At 57.5% G+C, this 15,101-nt stretch overlaps 1 protein-coding gene across 4 annotated transcripts in view; it reads right to left on the minus strand.

Annotated features, from left to right (window-relative positions):
- Positions 1-15,101, minus strand: part of CACNA1B (calcium voltage-gated channel subunit alpha1 B) — a 148,949-nt gene that overhangs the window by 102,060 nt on the left and 31,788 nt on the right. For all 4 annotated transcript variants that reach the window (XM_040962830.1, XM_040962828.1, XM_040962829.1 and 1 more), the window contains exons 4-12: positions 14,894-14,985; positions 13,349-13,501; positions 12,647-12,837; positions 9,258-9,361; positions 7,281-7,396; positions 6,759-6,815; positions 6,120-6,209; positions 1,923-2,132; positions 854-966 (exon numbers count right to left, since the gene is read on the minus strand). In XM_040962830.1, coding sequence (XP_040818764.1) covers positions 854-966; positions 1,923-2,132; positions 6,120-6,209; positions 6,759-6,815; positions 7,281-7,396; positions 9,258-9,361; positions 12,647-12,837; positions 13,349-13,501; positions 14,894-14,985 — 1,126 coding nt within the window. The remainder of the gene's footprint in view (positions 1-853; positions 967-1,922; positions 2,133-6,119; positions 6,210-6,758; positions 6,816-7,280; positions 7,397-9,257; positions 9,362-12,646; positions 12,838-13,348; positions 13,502-14,893; positions 14,986-15,101) is intronic.

Consider the following 15,101-nt stretch of genomic DNA (forward strand, 5'->3'; position numbering starts at 1 on the left):
GGGCTGAGAGAGACACAGGGCTGGGGAAATAGAGGATTGAACTCAGAGCTACAAGGGCTCACTCTTGGACCTAAGTAGATGACAAAATATTGCCCTTCACGTTAACGGAGAAATGATGAGCAGCAGATTTACCACTGATGGCCGCTGTCTGCTCTTTCTCATGTGCACAGGGAGAGCAGTGAGAATCTGAGCTGAACCTAAATTGTGCCTCAGCTGTGAATGTGTAGTTTAGGTGCCAGGAACCTTCCAAACTGGATTGGTTTCTCAAGCTGAAGTTTATCCGTCCTTTGCTGCTTCATACTTGACATACATTTAGGTTCTCCTTCAGATCCTGCCCTGTCACCTGTAGCCTGCAGCATTTCCCCACAGTGCCACAGACCCAGATTCTGAGTCCAGCTCCACGATGCATCTCCCACCTTCATCTGAGTCTGTGGGAGATGGTTTTTTGGCAGCCCCTGCCCTGTCACGCTCTGGGCTCTTCTTACTTCATGGCATCCTGACTTTCAGAGGCTGCTAAAGGGACACAGGTCTAACTCACAGGAGAGACACTGCCCTAGTGGCCTACCATGGGGCATCCTGACCTACTGGGTTTGCTGAAGGGACCCAGGTTCAACACTACAGGAGAGACACTGTCTTGGTGGACTGCATGGTGAACAGTCCCACTCAAAGGGTGCTGGAGGCAGTAGGCTGGCCCGTAGAGAAGGTGACAGCATGATGGCATGTCCCTCCCAACCCCTGCAGATCCCGGTCCATGCTGGGAATCCACACAGTGAGCCTCTGTATGCATGGCCAGAGAGGGACACAGCTCAAACCCTTCTGCTACTACAGGTGCCCAACATGGCATGCCCCTCACCCCAAAGTCGAAGCAATTGAAGGAGGATCGGAAGTAGCTCCTGGGCCCCAGGCCGTACATCTTCAGAGACATCTCTGTGAGGAAGAGCCCCAGGAACACGAACTCTGCGAAGTCTGAAAAAAGCCAAACAAGGGGGTCAGCATGGGGACTACTGCCTGAGAACAACTGTTGGCCTGTCCTTGCAGGCCTGAGCCTCCCCACTATAGGATCTCAGTCTAGGACAGAACTACAGGATTGAAAAGGATAAGGAGAGACACCCATCCCACAGGGCTCGATCCTGAAGAGATCATGGGCTTTGTGGTTAACAGGAGGCCACGCCAGGACAGAACCCACCAACCACAGGGCCGACACAGACAGCCACATGAGACCTCGCCAGGACAGAACCCACCAACCACAGGGCTCACACAGACAGCCAGCCGCAGGAGGCCACGCCAGGACAGAAACCACCAACCACAGGGCTCACACAGACAGCCAGCCACAGGAGGCCACGACAGGACAGAACCCACCAACCACAGGGCTCACACAGACAGCCATTCAGGCTGCAGCTCAGGGGAAGGGCTTAGAAAGTCCCTAGGCTCACGGGCTCCCAAGGGACCAGGGGAGGGGCAGGATATCCTCAGACAGCAAACAAGACCCCTGCCACTGACCCCTGTGGAACACAAGTGTGTGACAGCCTGCAGCACACAATGCAGTAGGCACTTTGCTTACAACAACCCCTCCCCTGAGACACAAAGCCTGCAGACCAGCCGCAGCATCTACCATGGCCAGAACAGCCCCAAGACAGAAAGCGTCAATGCTGGTCCCTGGACACAGATGGCCAGCTCCAAACACCCTGAGGTTCCTGGGCATAGGACAGCAAGCCAGCTCTGCACGTGGGCACTTCCAGATCCATGACCAGCAGAACCTAGGGGGGGCCCTCCTCCGTCATGGCCAGGGCTTGTGGCCAGGGCCCTGACTGTCCCTTTGGGTGACACTCTGCAAAGGTGGAGGGCCTGTGGATATGGAAGCTTCATGGGGACGCAGCTTGGTCTGGCCCCCAGGCACCCAGAACCCCCAGCCCCTCACGCACACAGTGCCGTGGTGAGCCGCTGCGGTTGGTTGTAGTGCACCATAGCCACACAAAGTGTGTTCAGTGCCACGACACACAGCACTGTCCAGTAGAAGCTCTGCGCCTTCACCATGCGCCGGATGAAGAAACGGAACATCTTCTCTTTCCTCCGGAAGTATGACGAGCTCTCTGTCTTCCCACTCTTCAGGCTGGCACGGGCGAAGGGGGACCCTGTAGGATTGGGGCTAAGTAAGGGCAGGAGACCACAGATCCAGATGTGCCCTCCAGGACACCAGTGCAAAGCACGTGATAGCCAGGGGCCACGGGCCTGTGTGGGAGCCAGGGGCCTGGGATGATCTCCCTGCATGCTTAGAGGTCCTACAGGGTACCCGGGTCTGCTCCCGAACCTGGTTTCTCAGTTTGGGAACAGGAGGGTTGAGGGGCACTACAACACCCTGTGTGTACACTGGGGGTGGGGGAGGGGTGGGCACTGCCCCTCACTGAGGGTCTCCAAGTAGGCATGACCCCTAGGCACTATGCCTCTCACTGAGGGTCTCTGAGCAGGCATGTGCCCTGGGACATGGGAACCCGAGGTATGCACAGGTGGGCACCCCCAACCTCAGTGTACCCCAGCAGCATCATCAGGCTGCTGCCTTCCTGGCTCCACTGACACACACCCAGGGTCACACAGATGCCTCCAAGCAAGCAGCTGGGTCGAAAAAGGAGACATTGGCACAGCGACAGGGCCAAGGAGTCTGTGAGGCAGTCTGTGGCAGCCCTGGGTGGCCTCCCAGAGCTCAGAGGCATAACCTGGCACCTGGGATGCAGATGCAAGGCACAGCACAGAGGAAAAGGCCCTTCCTGCAGTGCAGGACACAGACACAGCCTCAGTCCTGGCCCAGATGTTCCTGAGGTAGCTCGGCCATCCCAGCTGGAGACTGCAGCTCAGGCCACATGGAAGCCCCTGCTGAGTCCCTACGGGCACCAGGAAAAGGCAGACACCTCGAGAGTGACTGTGCCCACCCCACTGCATAGCAGCCAGTGTCCACCTGGTATAGAGTCAGGCCAGACCAGCACTCCCTCCGAGGGCTTTGGGGCAGTGTGCCGGAAACAGCAGCTCCAGCCCAATCTGCAGCGGAAGTCACAGCTGGGTGAGGGAACCCTGAGCTGCAGGACCCCGTTCCGTTCTTTCCAGGCTTAGAGGACTGGCATACATTCTTATTTTAATCAAAACAGAGTACTTGACGAATAAAAAGTAAAGTACTATGGAGCTAGGAAGATATTAGAAATTCAGGAAGCTGAGAACAAAGAGTGACTACAATGAAAGTGACATATGAGGCAAACATAGGGGCTCACCAGTTAACAGAGCCCGGTCAGTGCTGACTCAGGGACTAGGACCCCCGCAGCCCACAGAGGCCCAGATGAAGCTCCCAGCTCCTGACTCCTGTCTGACCCAGCCTAGTTGCGTGGGCTTTTGGGAAGTAATCAGCTCTATCTGCCTCCCTCCCTCTTTTCCTTCCCTCTCTCCTCACCCATCACAATGCCTTTCAGATAAATCAACAAGAATAAACAAACTAAACACTCTGCTAGGGGCTGTACTCCACCTGTGGGTTTGGCATCCCAATGGGAGCCCATTGGAGTCCCAGCTACTCCACTTCCCACCCTGCTCCCTGCTTATGGCCTAGGAAAGCAGCGAGGATAAGCCGAATTCACAGGGCCTTGTATCCACATGGGTGACCCAGAGGAAGCTGCTGGCTCCTGGCTTCAGAGCAGCTCAAATCCAGCCTTTATGGCCATTTAGAGAGTGGACCAGAGGATAGAACACCTCTCCCTCTCCTTTTTTTCCTCCCTCTCTTTCAACTAAACTTCTTTTTTAAACTAATTAATTCATTTTATTGTTCCATGATACAGTTCTATAGGTTCTAGGATTTTCCTGACACCCTCCCACTAATTTCCCCCACATCATAACAATAGTACAGCCCTTCGCCATCAGTCATAAGTCCATCATTTTGCTATTTAATCATCCTGGCTTTGCAGGCATGGACAGTGACAGAGAGCCCAGCATCCTATTACCAAGATACAATCAAGAGTATGTGACAGTCTACTACACCGTTATTATACACCCCTTTAAATGAAAAACCATGAAAGAAAAGCAACAACAGAGAAAAACAGAAAACTTACGACAACATAAAGTTAAAGAATGTGCTACTGAATGACCAATGCGTCTCTAAAGAAACGAAAAGACCTTCCTGAAGCAAACGATGCTTTTGTGTGACCTGCGAGTCAGGGGGGAAGTTAAAAAGAAAAACAAAACATTTTGGGGGCCCGGCGCAAGGGCGCAGTGGTTAAGGTCCTCCTCTTGCATGCCCAAGATACCATATGGGCACCAGTTCTAATCCTGGTGGCCCTGCTTCCCATCCAGCTCCCTACTTGTAGCCTGGGACAGCAGCCGAGGATGGCCTAAAGCCTTGGGACCCTGCACCTGCATGGGAGGCCTAGAAGAGCTCCTGTTCCCCAGTTTCAGATTGGCTAAGCTCCAGCCGTTGCGCTCACTTGGGGAGTGAACCATTGAACGGAAGATCTTCCTCTCTGTCTCTCCTCCCCTCTGTATATCCACCTTTCCAATAAAAATAAATAAATCTTTAAAAAATGTTTTAACATTTATTTAAAAAAGAAATGAAATCTGCATAATCCTATATTCACAGTAGCACGATCTACAATAGTAAAGACATGGACTCAACGAAACTTCTTTTTAAAAATGTGTAGGGCCTACAGGATGGCTCAACTGGCTAATCTTCCACCCCCAAATATCCCAAATGGGTGCAAGTTTGTTTCCCAGCTGCTCCATTTCCTGTCCAGCTCCTGTCTGTGGCCTGGGGAAGCAGTGGAGAACGGCCTACGTGCTTGGGACCCCGTACGCACGTGGGAGACCTGGAAGATGCTCTGGTTTCGGCCTGCTCTAGCTCTGGCTGTTGTAGCCATTTGGGGAATGAACCAGTGGATGAAGGATCTCTCTCTTCCCCTCTCTCTGTAAATGCTGCGTTTCAAGTGAATGAATGACTCTTTCAGGACTGTGGTGTCAGAGACGTGTAACCGGGAATGAGAACCCACAAGGAGAGGTAACGCATCCTGGGACAAGGAGCACACATCTTCCCACGCTGCCGTGGCAGCACAAAGCCACACAGATGTGCGTCCTGACCAGGGGATCCGTCCCCCAAGGCCGCAGCCCCGGGACAAGTGAGCGAATGAGGCCACATCGCCCACACTGGCCACAGCAAGAAGTTGAGAGAGATGCATGGCTATAATGGACGGAGCTCCTCACCGGGAAATGCTGCAGCCCCAGCCACAGCCATGGCACGGCCACAGGCATACCAGCACACACACTGCCCAGTGCTTCAGGTGCCCATGTGTGTCAGCTGAGATGGGCACGGAGCAGGGTGGGGCATACTCTGTCAGCATGGCCTCTTGGGCTTGACGAGGACGACACAGGAAAGTGTAGCCATGTGCACATGTGTGTGTGTAGAGGGGCGCTGTGCATGTGTGCACTGGGGGGATATACAGGCACCTGTGTGTACTTGGGAATGAGGGTGTCTGTGTATGAACACGCATACGTGCGGACCCAAGGTGCAATGTGTGGTCATCTCATCAGTGAAACATCACAGAAGCAGATCTTTCAGAGGCTGCCCGGCCTGGGCCCCTCTCCCCAGCTGATGGTGCCCACAGGCTGATCACAGAGCTAGGTGGCAGCCATGGCAGGGAGCGGCCTGGGTACCCTGGCGCCCACAGGCTGACCACAGGGCTAGGTGGCAGCCATGACAGGGAATAGCTTGGGCACACTGGTGTGGAGGGGGCTGACCACAGGTCAGTTCAGGGAATGGCCTGGGCACTCATGCTGAGCCACAGGTCTGGTGGTGCAATCACCAAAGACACAGCAGGCAACAGCAGGGCCTCAGAAGCACAGACCTCAGGAAAGGGACAATCAGGCTGCAGGGACAGATGGCCAGACACTGCTGCCCTTTCCCTTCCCCACTCCCCTGAGGCAGACACTCTGCTCTCTGACCCTGCATGTGTCAAATCAGCGCTTAGAGCCTCAGTGGAAAATGGTGGAGCCAAGGGCAGCTGGCAACCACAAGGCCCATGAGATGAAGGGGCAGGTGAGTGGGGAACAGGTGGTTCAGGAAGGGGCCCAGGCTGGACACCCAGAGCCAGGACACTCACCAGGAGCACAGAGGCCTGCAAGCCGGCCCTCCCCTTCCTCAGCCTGGATGAGGTCACTTCTGCTCTTCCTGGCAGCTGCTCTCTTCAACACTGCTTCAGAGAGAGGGGTGCAGTGAGGGGCAGGTGTAGACAGGGGTGCAGGAGGAGCAGGTGTAGACAGGGGTACAGGAGGGGCAGGTGTAGACAGGGGCTCCACTGCCCTGAGTTGAGTCAACTGAGTTCAGCCTGGGCCTTTATCCTCCGGCTTCTCAGAGAAAGTTGCGGGGAGGTTTTAGACGTTTTGGAAGCAGTCTCCCCCTCCAAATTGAGGTTCATGAAGAGGCCTGGCTCCAGGGACAGCCCGACATCCACCTGGCAAGGCCCAGAACCGCACTGCCTGGTGCCCACTAGAGCACAGCTAGGCAGAGCAGGCTCCTGCCACAGGGCTGTGCCCACCACAGCCACACCTCAGGGGCCTGGGAAGAGCCAGGGTCTTCCCCACCTTAGCATACACCACACAGCCTGGGGTTCCCTACCCATAGAACTCTCCAGAAACCCACTACCCATGTCTGTGTGAGTTAGAGGGGCACAGCCACCTGGCCGAGCTGGACACACCATGCCCCTGCTCACAGCAGGAGGAAGGCACCCAGAGCCACCTACCATCCAGAGGGGACTTCTCCTCCGCGTTCCGGTCCTCCTCAGCCAACATGACTTCCTCTGTGAGGGGACACAGTCTTGGTCAGCACCCTCCCAACCGAACCCCACCATCATTCCCATGACCCTGCCCTGGTCTCACCCACTCAACACTGCCAAGAGCCACAGGACACGATGCTGACCAATGATGGGGCCCAGCTGCCTTGTGCAACCTCGTTCCCACAGCCAGCCCCGGTCACAGGGGTGCTCACTCACAGAGGGTCCTGGTGAGGTCGCAGGAGGCTGGGGCAGGCCCCACTGGGCAACAGAGCCTGGGCTGGGCTGGAAGAGGGGCTGAGTCCAGCACAGATCCTAGCTTCAGGCCAGGCCTAACCCTTTGGCTTCACCATCGGAGGGGCTACTGGTACCGGGTCCTAGGCAGAGGCAGGGAAGCACCTGCCGAGCCCAGAACTCTCAGACTCAGCAGGGGACTCCAGTTGCACAGAGGGGACCTGGGCCAGCAGCTGGCGGGCTGCACCTATTGCTTACCGGCCTTGAAGATCCACTCCAGGTACCCGTTAAGCTCACGCTCAATCTGCTGCTGCCGGCGGAGCTTCAAGAAGGCCCGACGGTTCTCCACCCTCTCTCTCTCCTTGGCAAACTCTCTAGGGGGCAGGAAGGACAGGGGAGGACAGATCCACAGTCAGGGAGGACAGAGAGTGAGGGCAGACAGACAGCAAGTACAGACACAGGGAGGACAGACACAGTCAGGAAGGACAGACGGGGGGAGGACAGACAGACAGGGAGTACAGACACAGTAGGGGAGGACAGAGAGTGAGGGCAGACAGACAGCGAGTACAGACACAGGGAGGACAGACACAGGAAGGACAGACAGGGAGGACAAACAGACAGGGAGGACAGACAGACAGGAAGGACAGACAGGGAGGGAGGACAGACAGACAGGAAGGACAGACACAGTCCACGAGGACAGACAGGGAAGAACAGACAGACAGGGAGGACAAACAGACAGAGAGGGAGGACATACAGGGAGGAAGGACAGGGAGAGAGGACAGACACATGAAGGGCAGACACACCACAACTGTCCTGCCCTTTAGGGCAGTGAGTTCCAGGAAGGCCAGCATGGACTGAGCACTGACCCTCACCCAGTGGCCAGAGGGTTTTCAGGAGAAGGTAGCTGTAACACAAGTGTGTGGCCACACATCACTTGTCCTCATTGCCTGCCCTTGTGTCCCGGGATGATACAAAAATAGCACGAGGGTGGTACCAGTTCCCAAAACTCTGGGGGCCCTGCTATGTGCTCTCCTGGCACACACATCTGCCATGCACTGCCCTCTCACACACACCCCCACACCTGCCATGCACTGCCCTGGGATGCAGTCCCCCTCACACACACCTGCCATGCACTGCCCTCTCACACACACCCTCACACCTGCCATGCACTGCCCTCTCACACACACCCCCACACCTGCCATGCACTGCCCTCTCACACACACCCCCACACCTGCCATGCACTGCCCTAGGATACAGCCACACCTGCCAATGCACTGCCCTCTCACACACACCCCCACACCTGCCATGCACTGCCCTCTCACACACACCCCCACACCTGCCATGCACTGCCCTGGGATGCAGTCCCCCTCACACACACCTGCCATGCACTGCCCTCTCACACACACCCCCACACCTGCCATGCACTGCCCTCTCACACACACCCCCACACCTGCCATGCACTGCCCTCTCACACACACCCCCACACCTGCCATGCACTGCCCTGGGATGCAGTCCCCCTCACACACACCTGCCATGCACTGCCCTCTCACACACACCCCCACACCTGCCATGCACTGCCCTGGGATGCAGTCCCCCTCACACACACCTGCCATGCACTGCCCTCTCACACACACCCTCACACCTGCCATGCACTGCCCTCTCACACACACCCCCACACCTGCCATGCACTGCCCTAGGATACAGCCACACCTGCCAATGCACTGCCCTGGCACAAAGCCACACAGACACACACACATCTGCCATGCACTCGCCTGGCACAAAGCGCCCCCCCACACACACACACCTGCCACTTCCTGAGGAATCCCTACAGTAGAGGCCAGCCAAGCTCAACCCTCTTTCCTCCTCCTAGGACCAGACCAGGCCTGTCTCATGCCTTGCCTCATCTTGTTCTAGGCATGGATAAGAGTTGGTGTCAGGAGAGGGGCTGATGGGAGAGGCAAGGGGCAGGGGGCACGGCTGGAGTGTGGGTGACACAGACTCCGTGTGCGACCTGTGCTCCAGCACAGGAGTCAAGGCTGGAGCAGGGCTGAAGTGTGGGAGAAAAGCAAAGGCCACGTGCATTCCCCCAGGACAGTGGACAGGCTCTGAACTCAGTGAAGCTGCCCCAAGTGAGCCACACGTAGGTGAGGCACAGCCCATGGCCCCCTGGCAGGGACCGACACTGACAGAGAGGTCCGAGTCAGCCCAGCCTAGGGCTCAAAGGGCACCGCTTACCCCGACAGCACCCCCAGCACCAGGTTGAGCATGAAGAACGAGCCGATGATGATGAGAGGAACGAAGTATAACCAGTTCCAGGTGTTGCCAGCTGCATCGTTGGTCTGCCCAGAGAGAATGAGGTGAAGGACTGGATGAGATACAGGACCAGCTGGTGTTGGGCCTGCCCCAGCATCAGAACCTGATGAGGAGAGGGTCCCTGCAGGACCCCACTCAGTCCCACCCTGACATGGACAGCCATGGCTGTTCCCCCGCTGTCTCCACACTGCCACACTGACAGCTAGCAACGACCAAGAAAGCCAGAGCGCCATGCATGAGGCACAGGGTGCACACTTCCTGCAGACAAGACAAGACCCCCAATCTTACAGGTGTGCTCACAGTGACCCCGTGTCTGACCTGTGTCCCCTACGGTGACCCCTATGTCTGACCTGTGTACTCACAGTGACCCCGTCTGACCTGTGTCCCCCATGGTGACCCCTATGTCTGACCTATATGCTCACAGTGACCCCGTGTCTGACCTGTGTCCCCCGTAGTGACCCCATGTCTGACCCGTGTACTCACAGTGACCCCATCTGACCTGTGTCCCCCATGGTGACCCCTATGTCTGATCTGTGTACTCACAGTGACCCCATGTCTGACCCATGTACTCACAGTGACCCCATCTGACCTGTGTCCCCCATGGTAACCCCTATGTCTGACCTGTGTCTCCCATGGTTACCCCTATGTCTGACCTGTGTACTCACAGTGACCCCGTCTGACCTGTGTCCCCCATGGTGACCCCTATGTCTGATCTGTGTACTCACAGTGACCCCTATGTCTGACCTATATGCTCACAGTGATCCGTGACTGACCTGTGTCCCCCATGGTGACCTGTGCTGTCTTTCCCCATACGTCATCTGGAGATGGTTCTCCCTAATGCCTGCTACGGCACAGGGCAGGCACTGGGGAGATCGGAATGCCCCAGTGCAGAGAGCGCTCAGCACTAGCTTCCCACAGCCTTGGCTTTCCTGACATGCCCCCCAAGGCCAGCTCTTCAAGTCAGCCTGCACAGCTTCTGCAGGATATCCAGTCCCACTCCATGCTTGGCTTGGTTAAGGGGAGCCACAGAATGAGTTTTCTACCCGAGTCTAGTGCTATAGGCAAACTGGAAGGAGAAAGGTGCTGGCTGAAGAGTCCAGCTGAGCACACAGGCCAAGGACCTTAGCAAGACAGAGCCAGGGGAGGGGCAGTGTCCCTAGTGAGCTGCTCTGTCAGCCTTGCCGGTGCCCACAGGTCCTGCCCCTGCAGTGTGACATGTCCAGAGGTCTGGATTGTGCCCACAGGCCCTGCCCCTGCAGTGTGCCACATCTGTCATCCTGGCCCTGCCCCTGCAGTGTGCCACATCCGTCAGCCTGGCTGGTACCTACAGGCCCTGCCTCTGCAGTGTGCCATGTCTGTCAGCCTTGCCGGTGCCCACAGGTCCTGCCCCTGCAGCATGCAGTGTCCACCAGCCTGACCATGCCCCTGCAGTGTGCCATGTCTGTCAGCCTGGCTGGTACCCACAGGTCCTGCCCCTGCAGTGTGACAAGTCCAGAGGTCTGGCTGGTGCTCACAGGCCCTGCCCCTGCAGTGTGCCAAGTCTGCCAGCCTTGCCGGTGCCCACAGGTCCTGCCCCTGCAGCATGCAGTGTCCACCAGCCTGACCATGCCCCTGCAGTGTGCCACGTCCGTCAGCCTGGCTGGTACCTAAGGACCTGCCCCTGCAGTGTGCCATGTCCGTCAGCCTAGCCAGCACCCACAGGCCCTGCCCCTGCAGTGTGCCATGTCTGTCAGCCTGGCCAGCACCCACAGGCACTGTCCCTGCAGTGTGACAGCTCCAGAGGTCTGGCTGGTGCCCACAGGTCCTGCCGCTGCAGTGTGCCACGTCTGTCAGCCTGGCTGGTGCTCACAGGCCCTGCCCCTGCAGTGTGCCATGTCCATCAGTCTGGCCCTGCCCCTGCAGTGTGCCACGTCTGTCAGCCTGGCTGGTGCTCACAGGCCCTGCCCCTGCAGTGTGCCATGTCCATCAGTCTGGCCCTGCCCGTGCAGTGTGCCACGTCTGTCAGCCTGGCTGGTGCTCACAGGCCCTGCCCCTGCAGTGTGCCATGTCCATCAGTTTGGCTGGTGCCCACAGGTCCTGCCGCTGCAGTGTGCCACGTCTGTCAGCCTGGCTGGTGCTCACAGGCCCTGCCCATGCAGTGTGCCATGTCTGTCAGCCTGGCCAGCACCCACAGGCACTGTCCCTGCAGTGTGACAGCTCCAGAGGTCTGGCTGGTGCCCACAGGTCCTGCCGCTGCAGTGTGCCACGTCTGTCAGCCTGGCTGGTGCTCACAGGCCCTGCCCGTGCAGTGTGCCACGTCTGTCAGCCTGGCTGGTGCTCACAGGCCCTGCCCGTGCAGTGTGCCACGTCTGTCAGCCTGGCTGGTGCTCACAGGCCCTGCCCGTGCAGTGTGCCACGTCTGTCAGCCTGGCTGGTGCTCACAGGCCCTGCCCGTGCAGTGTGCCACGTCTGTCAGCCTGGCTGGTGCTCACAGGCCCTGCCCGTGCAGTGTGCCACGTCTGTCAGCCTGGCTGGTGCTCACAGGCCCTGCCCATGCAGTGTGCCATGTCCATCAGTCTGGCCCTGCCCCTGCAGTGTTCAGCATCCATCAGCCCGGCTGGTGCTCACAGTTAAAGTACTACTAGCAGGGGCAATTTATAGCACTAAGTGCATGTGTTACAACAAAAGTTTCCAATCCATAAGCTAAGCTTCTATCTCACACAGCCAGAAGCACAAAAGCAGAATTGCAACCACAAGCTCTGGACCCAGAGTGGGTGGTGGACCCAAAATGTGAGGGTGTGAGCCAAGGTCAGTGGGCACAGAACTGCACGGCAAGGGCAGCAAACCCCACAATGTGAGGGTGAACCAGGGTGGATGGGCATGGAACACCACAGTGTGAGGGTGTGATCCAGGGTGGGTGGGTACAGAACCCTGCATCATGGGCATGTGACCCCACAGCATGGGCATAACCCCATGTTGTCAGCAATTCCTGTCTCCATCCCTGGTCCTCACCTCTCGTCAGCACTTCCTGTCTGTCCATTCGTGATCACGTCCTCCCATCAGTACCTCCTGTCTCCATCTGTGGCCTTTGAGGTGGCATGCTCTCTGAACCCCTTGGGTTGACACTCTTGCTCCCCACCATACAAATCCTGAACTGCTGGTAGGTCCCAGTCCTCAGGTGGCCCAGCCCAGTCCTCAGGTGGCGCCTGTGGCCCAGCCCAGTCCTCGGGTGGCCCCTACAGCCCTCTCGGGTGGTGCCTGTGGCCCAGCCCAGCCCTCCGGTGGCCCCTGCAGTCCTCAGGTGGCCCCTGTGGCACAGCCTGGGCACTCACATTGTACAAGATGTCTGTCCAGCCCTCCATGGTAATGCACTGGAACACTGTCAAGATGGCAAACAGGATGTTGTCGAAGTTGGTGATCCCAAAGTTGGGTCCTGGCCAGTACTCACGGCACTCGGTGTCACCCTCACAGAGCCGAGCCGGAGCCTCCTTGCCACAGGGGAAGTCGCCCACAGGGTCTGGGTCTGTGAAAGGCAGAAGGTTCACCCTGAACTCTGGGTCACCCAATCCTCTGACTCATGGGGGCTGCCCTGGGCACAGCGCCCCTGACATGGCCCCTTCTTCCCAGTCAGTCCCCCTCTACACTCAGGAGCCAGGTCAGCCTCCACTGTGCTCTGATCCTCATGCCGGTGCCCACCCTCCAGTGCTTCTGATGGCCACTGCTGGCAACGTTCTCCTTGGTCAGCACGCCGTGCTTGGACTTCTAGAAATCTCTATCCGAGCCTCTCACTGGCCCTCTGAAAGCAGTCAGGGCAGTACTCAGACCACCCCAACCCCCTGCAAAGCAGGCTGCAAGTCCTTGCACTTCAACTGCCTGGCTGTGCATTTACGGCAGAGCACAGATTAGACTCTGTTTATCTGGTGTTTGCTTCCCGTACTTCTTAGATCGTTGTCTTACACTTGAAGGGAAGCGCCACCCCAGATGGAAGGCCCCAAGAGGCCGTAGCCTGACTCCTGGACCCGCCCAGGTCTCACCGGTGCTGTTGGAAAAGCAGGCCTTGTGGAACTTGCCCATGTAGAATTCGAGGCCAATGATGGCAAACATGAGGATGGCAAAGAAGAGCAGCAGACCGATCTGCAGCAGCGGGACCATGGCCTTCATGATGGACTTGAGCACCACCTGCAAGCCTGAGGCCAGAGGGACGGGCAGTCAGCACAGCCTCGCACAGGGAGGGGGCCCAGGAAACCAGGAACAAATTGGGGAACAGAGCAGGGAGCACAGAGCTGGAAGGGAAGGCATGCGGCCTGGGTGTAAGCAGGTGGACACCCAAAGTCCTATGGCCAACAATCCACATAGAGATTGGACTGCAGTGTTCTGAACTGGCAGCTGATGGAATCCTATCAAAATAAATAACCAAGGGCGCTGGGAACCAGTGGCAGGGATCCTACAAGGCAATTGTGAAAGTGTGGAAGAAGAGACTCTGTGACAGAAAGCAGAGGGCTGGTCTGCGGCACATTGTCCTTGGACACTGCATCTGTGGCAGTATGCGGGTTCAAGCCCTGCTCCAGCTCCCTGCTTGACAGGCCTGCCATCCATGTGGGAAACCTGGCTGGAGCACCATGCTAACGGTCTCCACCTCGCCCAGCCCCGGCTGCGTGATCATCTCAGGGGTGAGGTGGTAAACCAGTGAGTCACTCTGATTTTTAAACAAATACTTTTTAAAAACAGAGAATTATGGGACCTATGTACAGAAAATCCCAGGGGAAAAAAAGCAAAATACTTTGAGAGTGGAAAACAGGGTTTTCTAGGAGCTGAGGGCACAGAACAGAGAGAAGGAAGAGCACAGAATGTGGGGTGGGAAGCACAGGTCCTGGGGGAACTCCTTGGGCAGATGGGCAGGTCCACTTCCTCCAAAACGGAAGAATATCTGTACTGGACACAGGCCAGAGGAGCTGAACAGAGGAGATCTGAACTCTATGACGCCCACATCCAGGCTTGTCCTGGGTCTGAGGCTCAGGACAGAACCCTGGTCTGCCAGAGGCATGCAGGAGACCAGGGAGTTGACGCTTCCTGAAATGGTCGCCAAGGAGGACAAGAACTGCCTCTGCCTGCCTGGTCCTTTGCTGCAAAGTGGCGGCTGGCTACCAACTTGCCACTGGGAGCCAGGTGTGCTCCCTCCCTGAGTGCCCCTCCCTGGGTGCTCCATCTCTACCCCCTCAGATGCCCCTCTTTGGGTACCCCCTCCCTGGGTGCTCCATCTCTACCCCCTCAGGTGCCCCTCTTTGGGTACCCCCTCCCTGGGTGCTCCATCTCCTCCCCCTCAGGTGCCCCTCTTTGGGTACTCCCTCCCTGTGCTCTCCGTGAGAAGGATGCAGAGAGCTGGAGTTCAGCAGATGCGTGAGGTGGGATTGCAGTGCCCTCCCTGCAGCAGCTCTCTCCTGCCTGCCACCTGTGTGCTCCCTGGGGTCCCCAGTGGCCAGAAAGCCCACTAATGAAGGCTTCCTGTGGCCACACCATGCTACTGGGGGCAGAGTGAAGGCTGTGCCCAGGCAGGCTCCGGCCATCTTCAGCGGACTCACTTGGAATCCCAGACACCAGCTTTAGGGGCCGGAGCACACGTACAGCCCTCAGCGTCCGCAGGTCAAAGTCCGTCCCGGCTGTGGCGAGAATCCTGTTAGGCACAGAAGGAAAGCAGGAATTTCCACATTGTACCCACAGAAAAACACTTCCACATCTCTCCTCTCTTCTGGATATGTGACACCTTCAGGCCCATGTCCTGCTCCATCC

Source organism: Ochotona curzoniae, unplaced genomic scaffold (genome assembly GCF_017591425.1).
Source record: "Ochotona curzoniae isolate NIBS_2020 unplaced genomic scaffold, NIBS_Ocur_1.0 scaffold_3208, whole genome shotgun sequence".
Lineage (NCBI taxonomy): Eukaryota > Metazoa > Chordata > Mammalia > Lagomorpha > Ochotonidae > Ochotona > Ochotona curzoniae.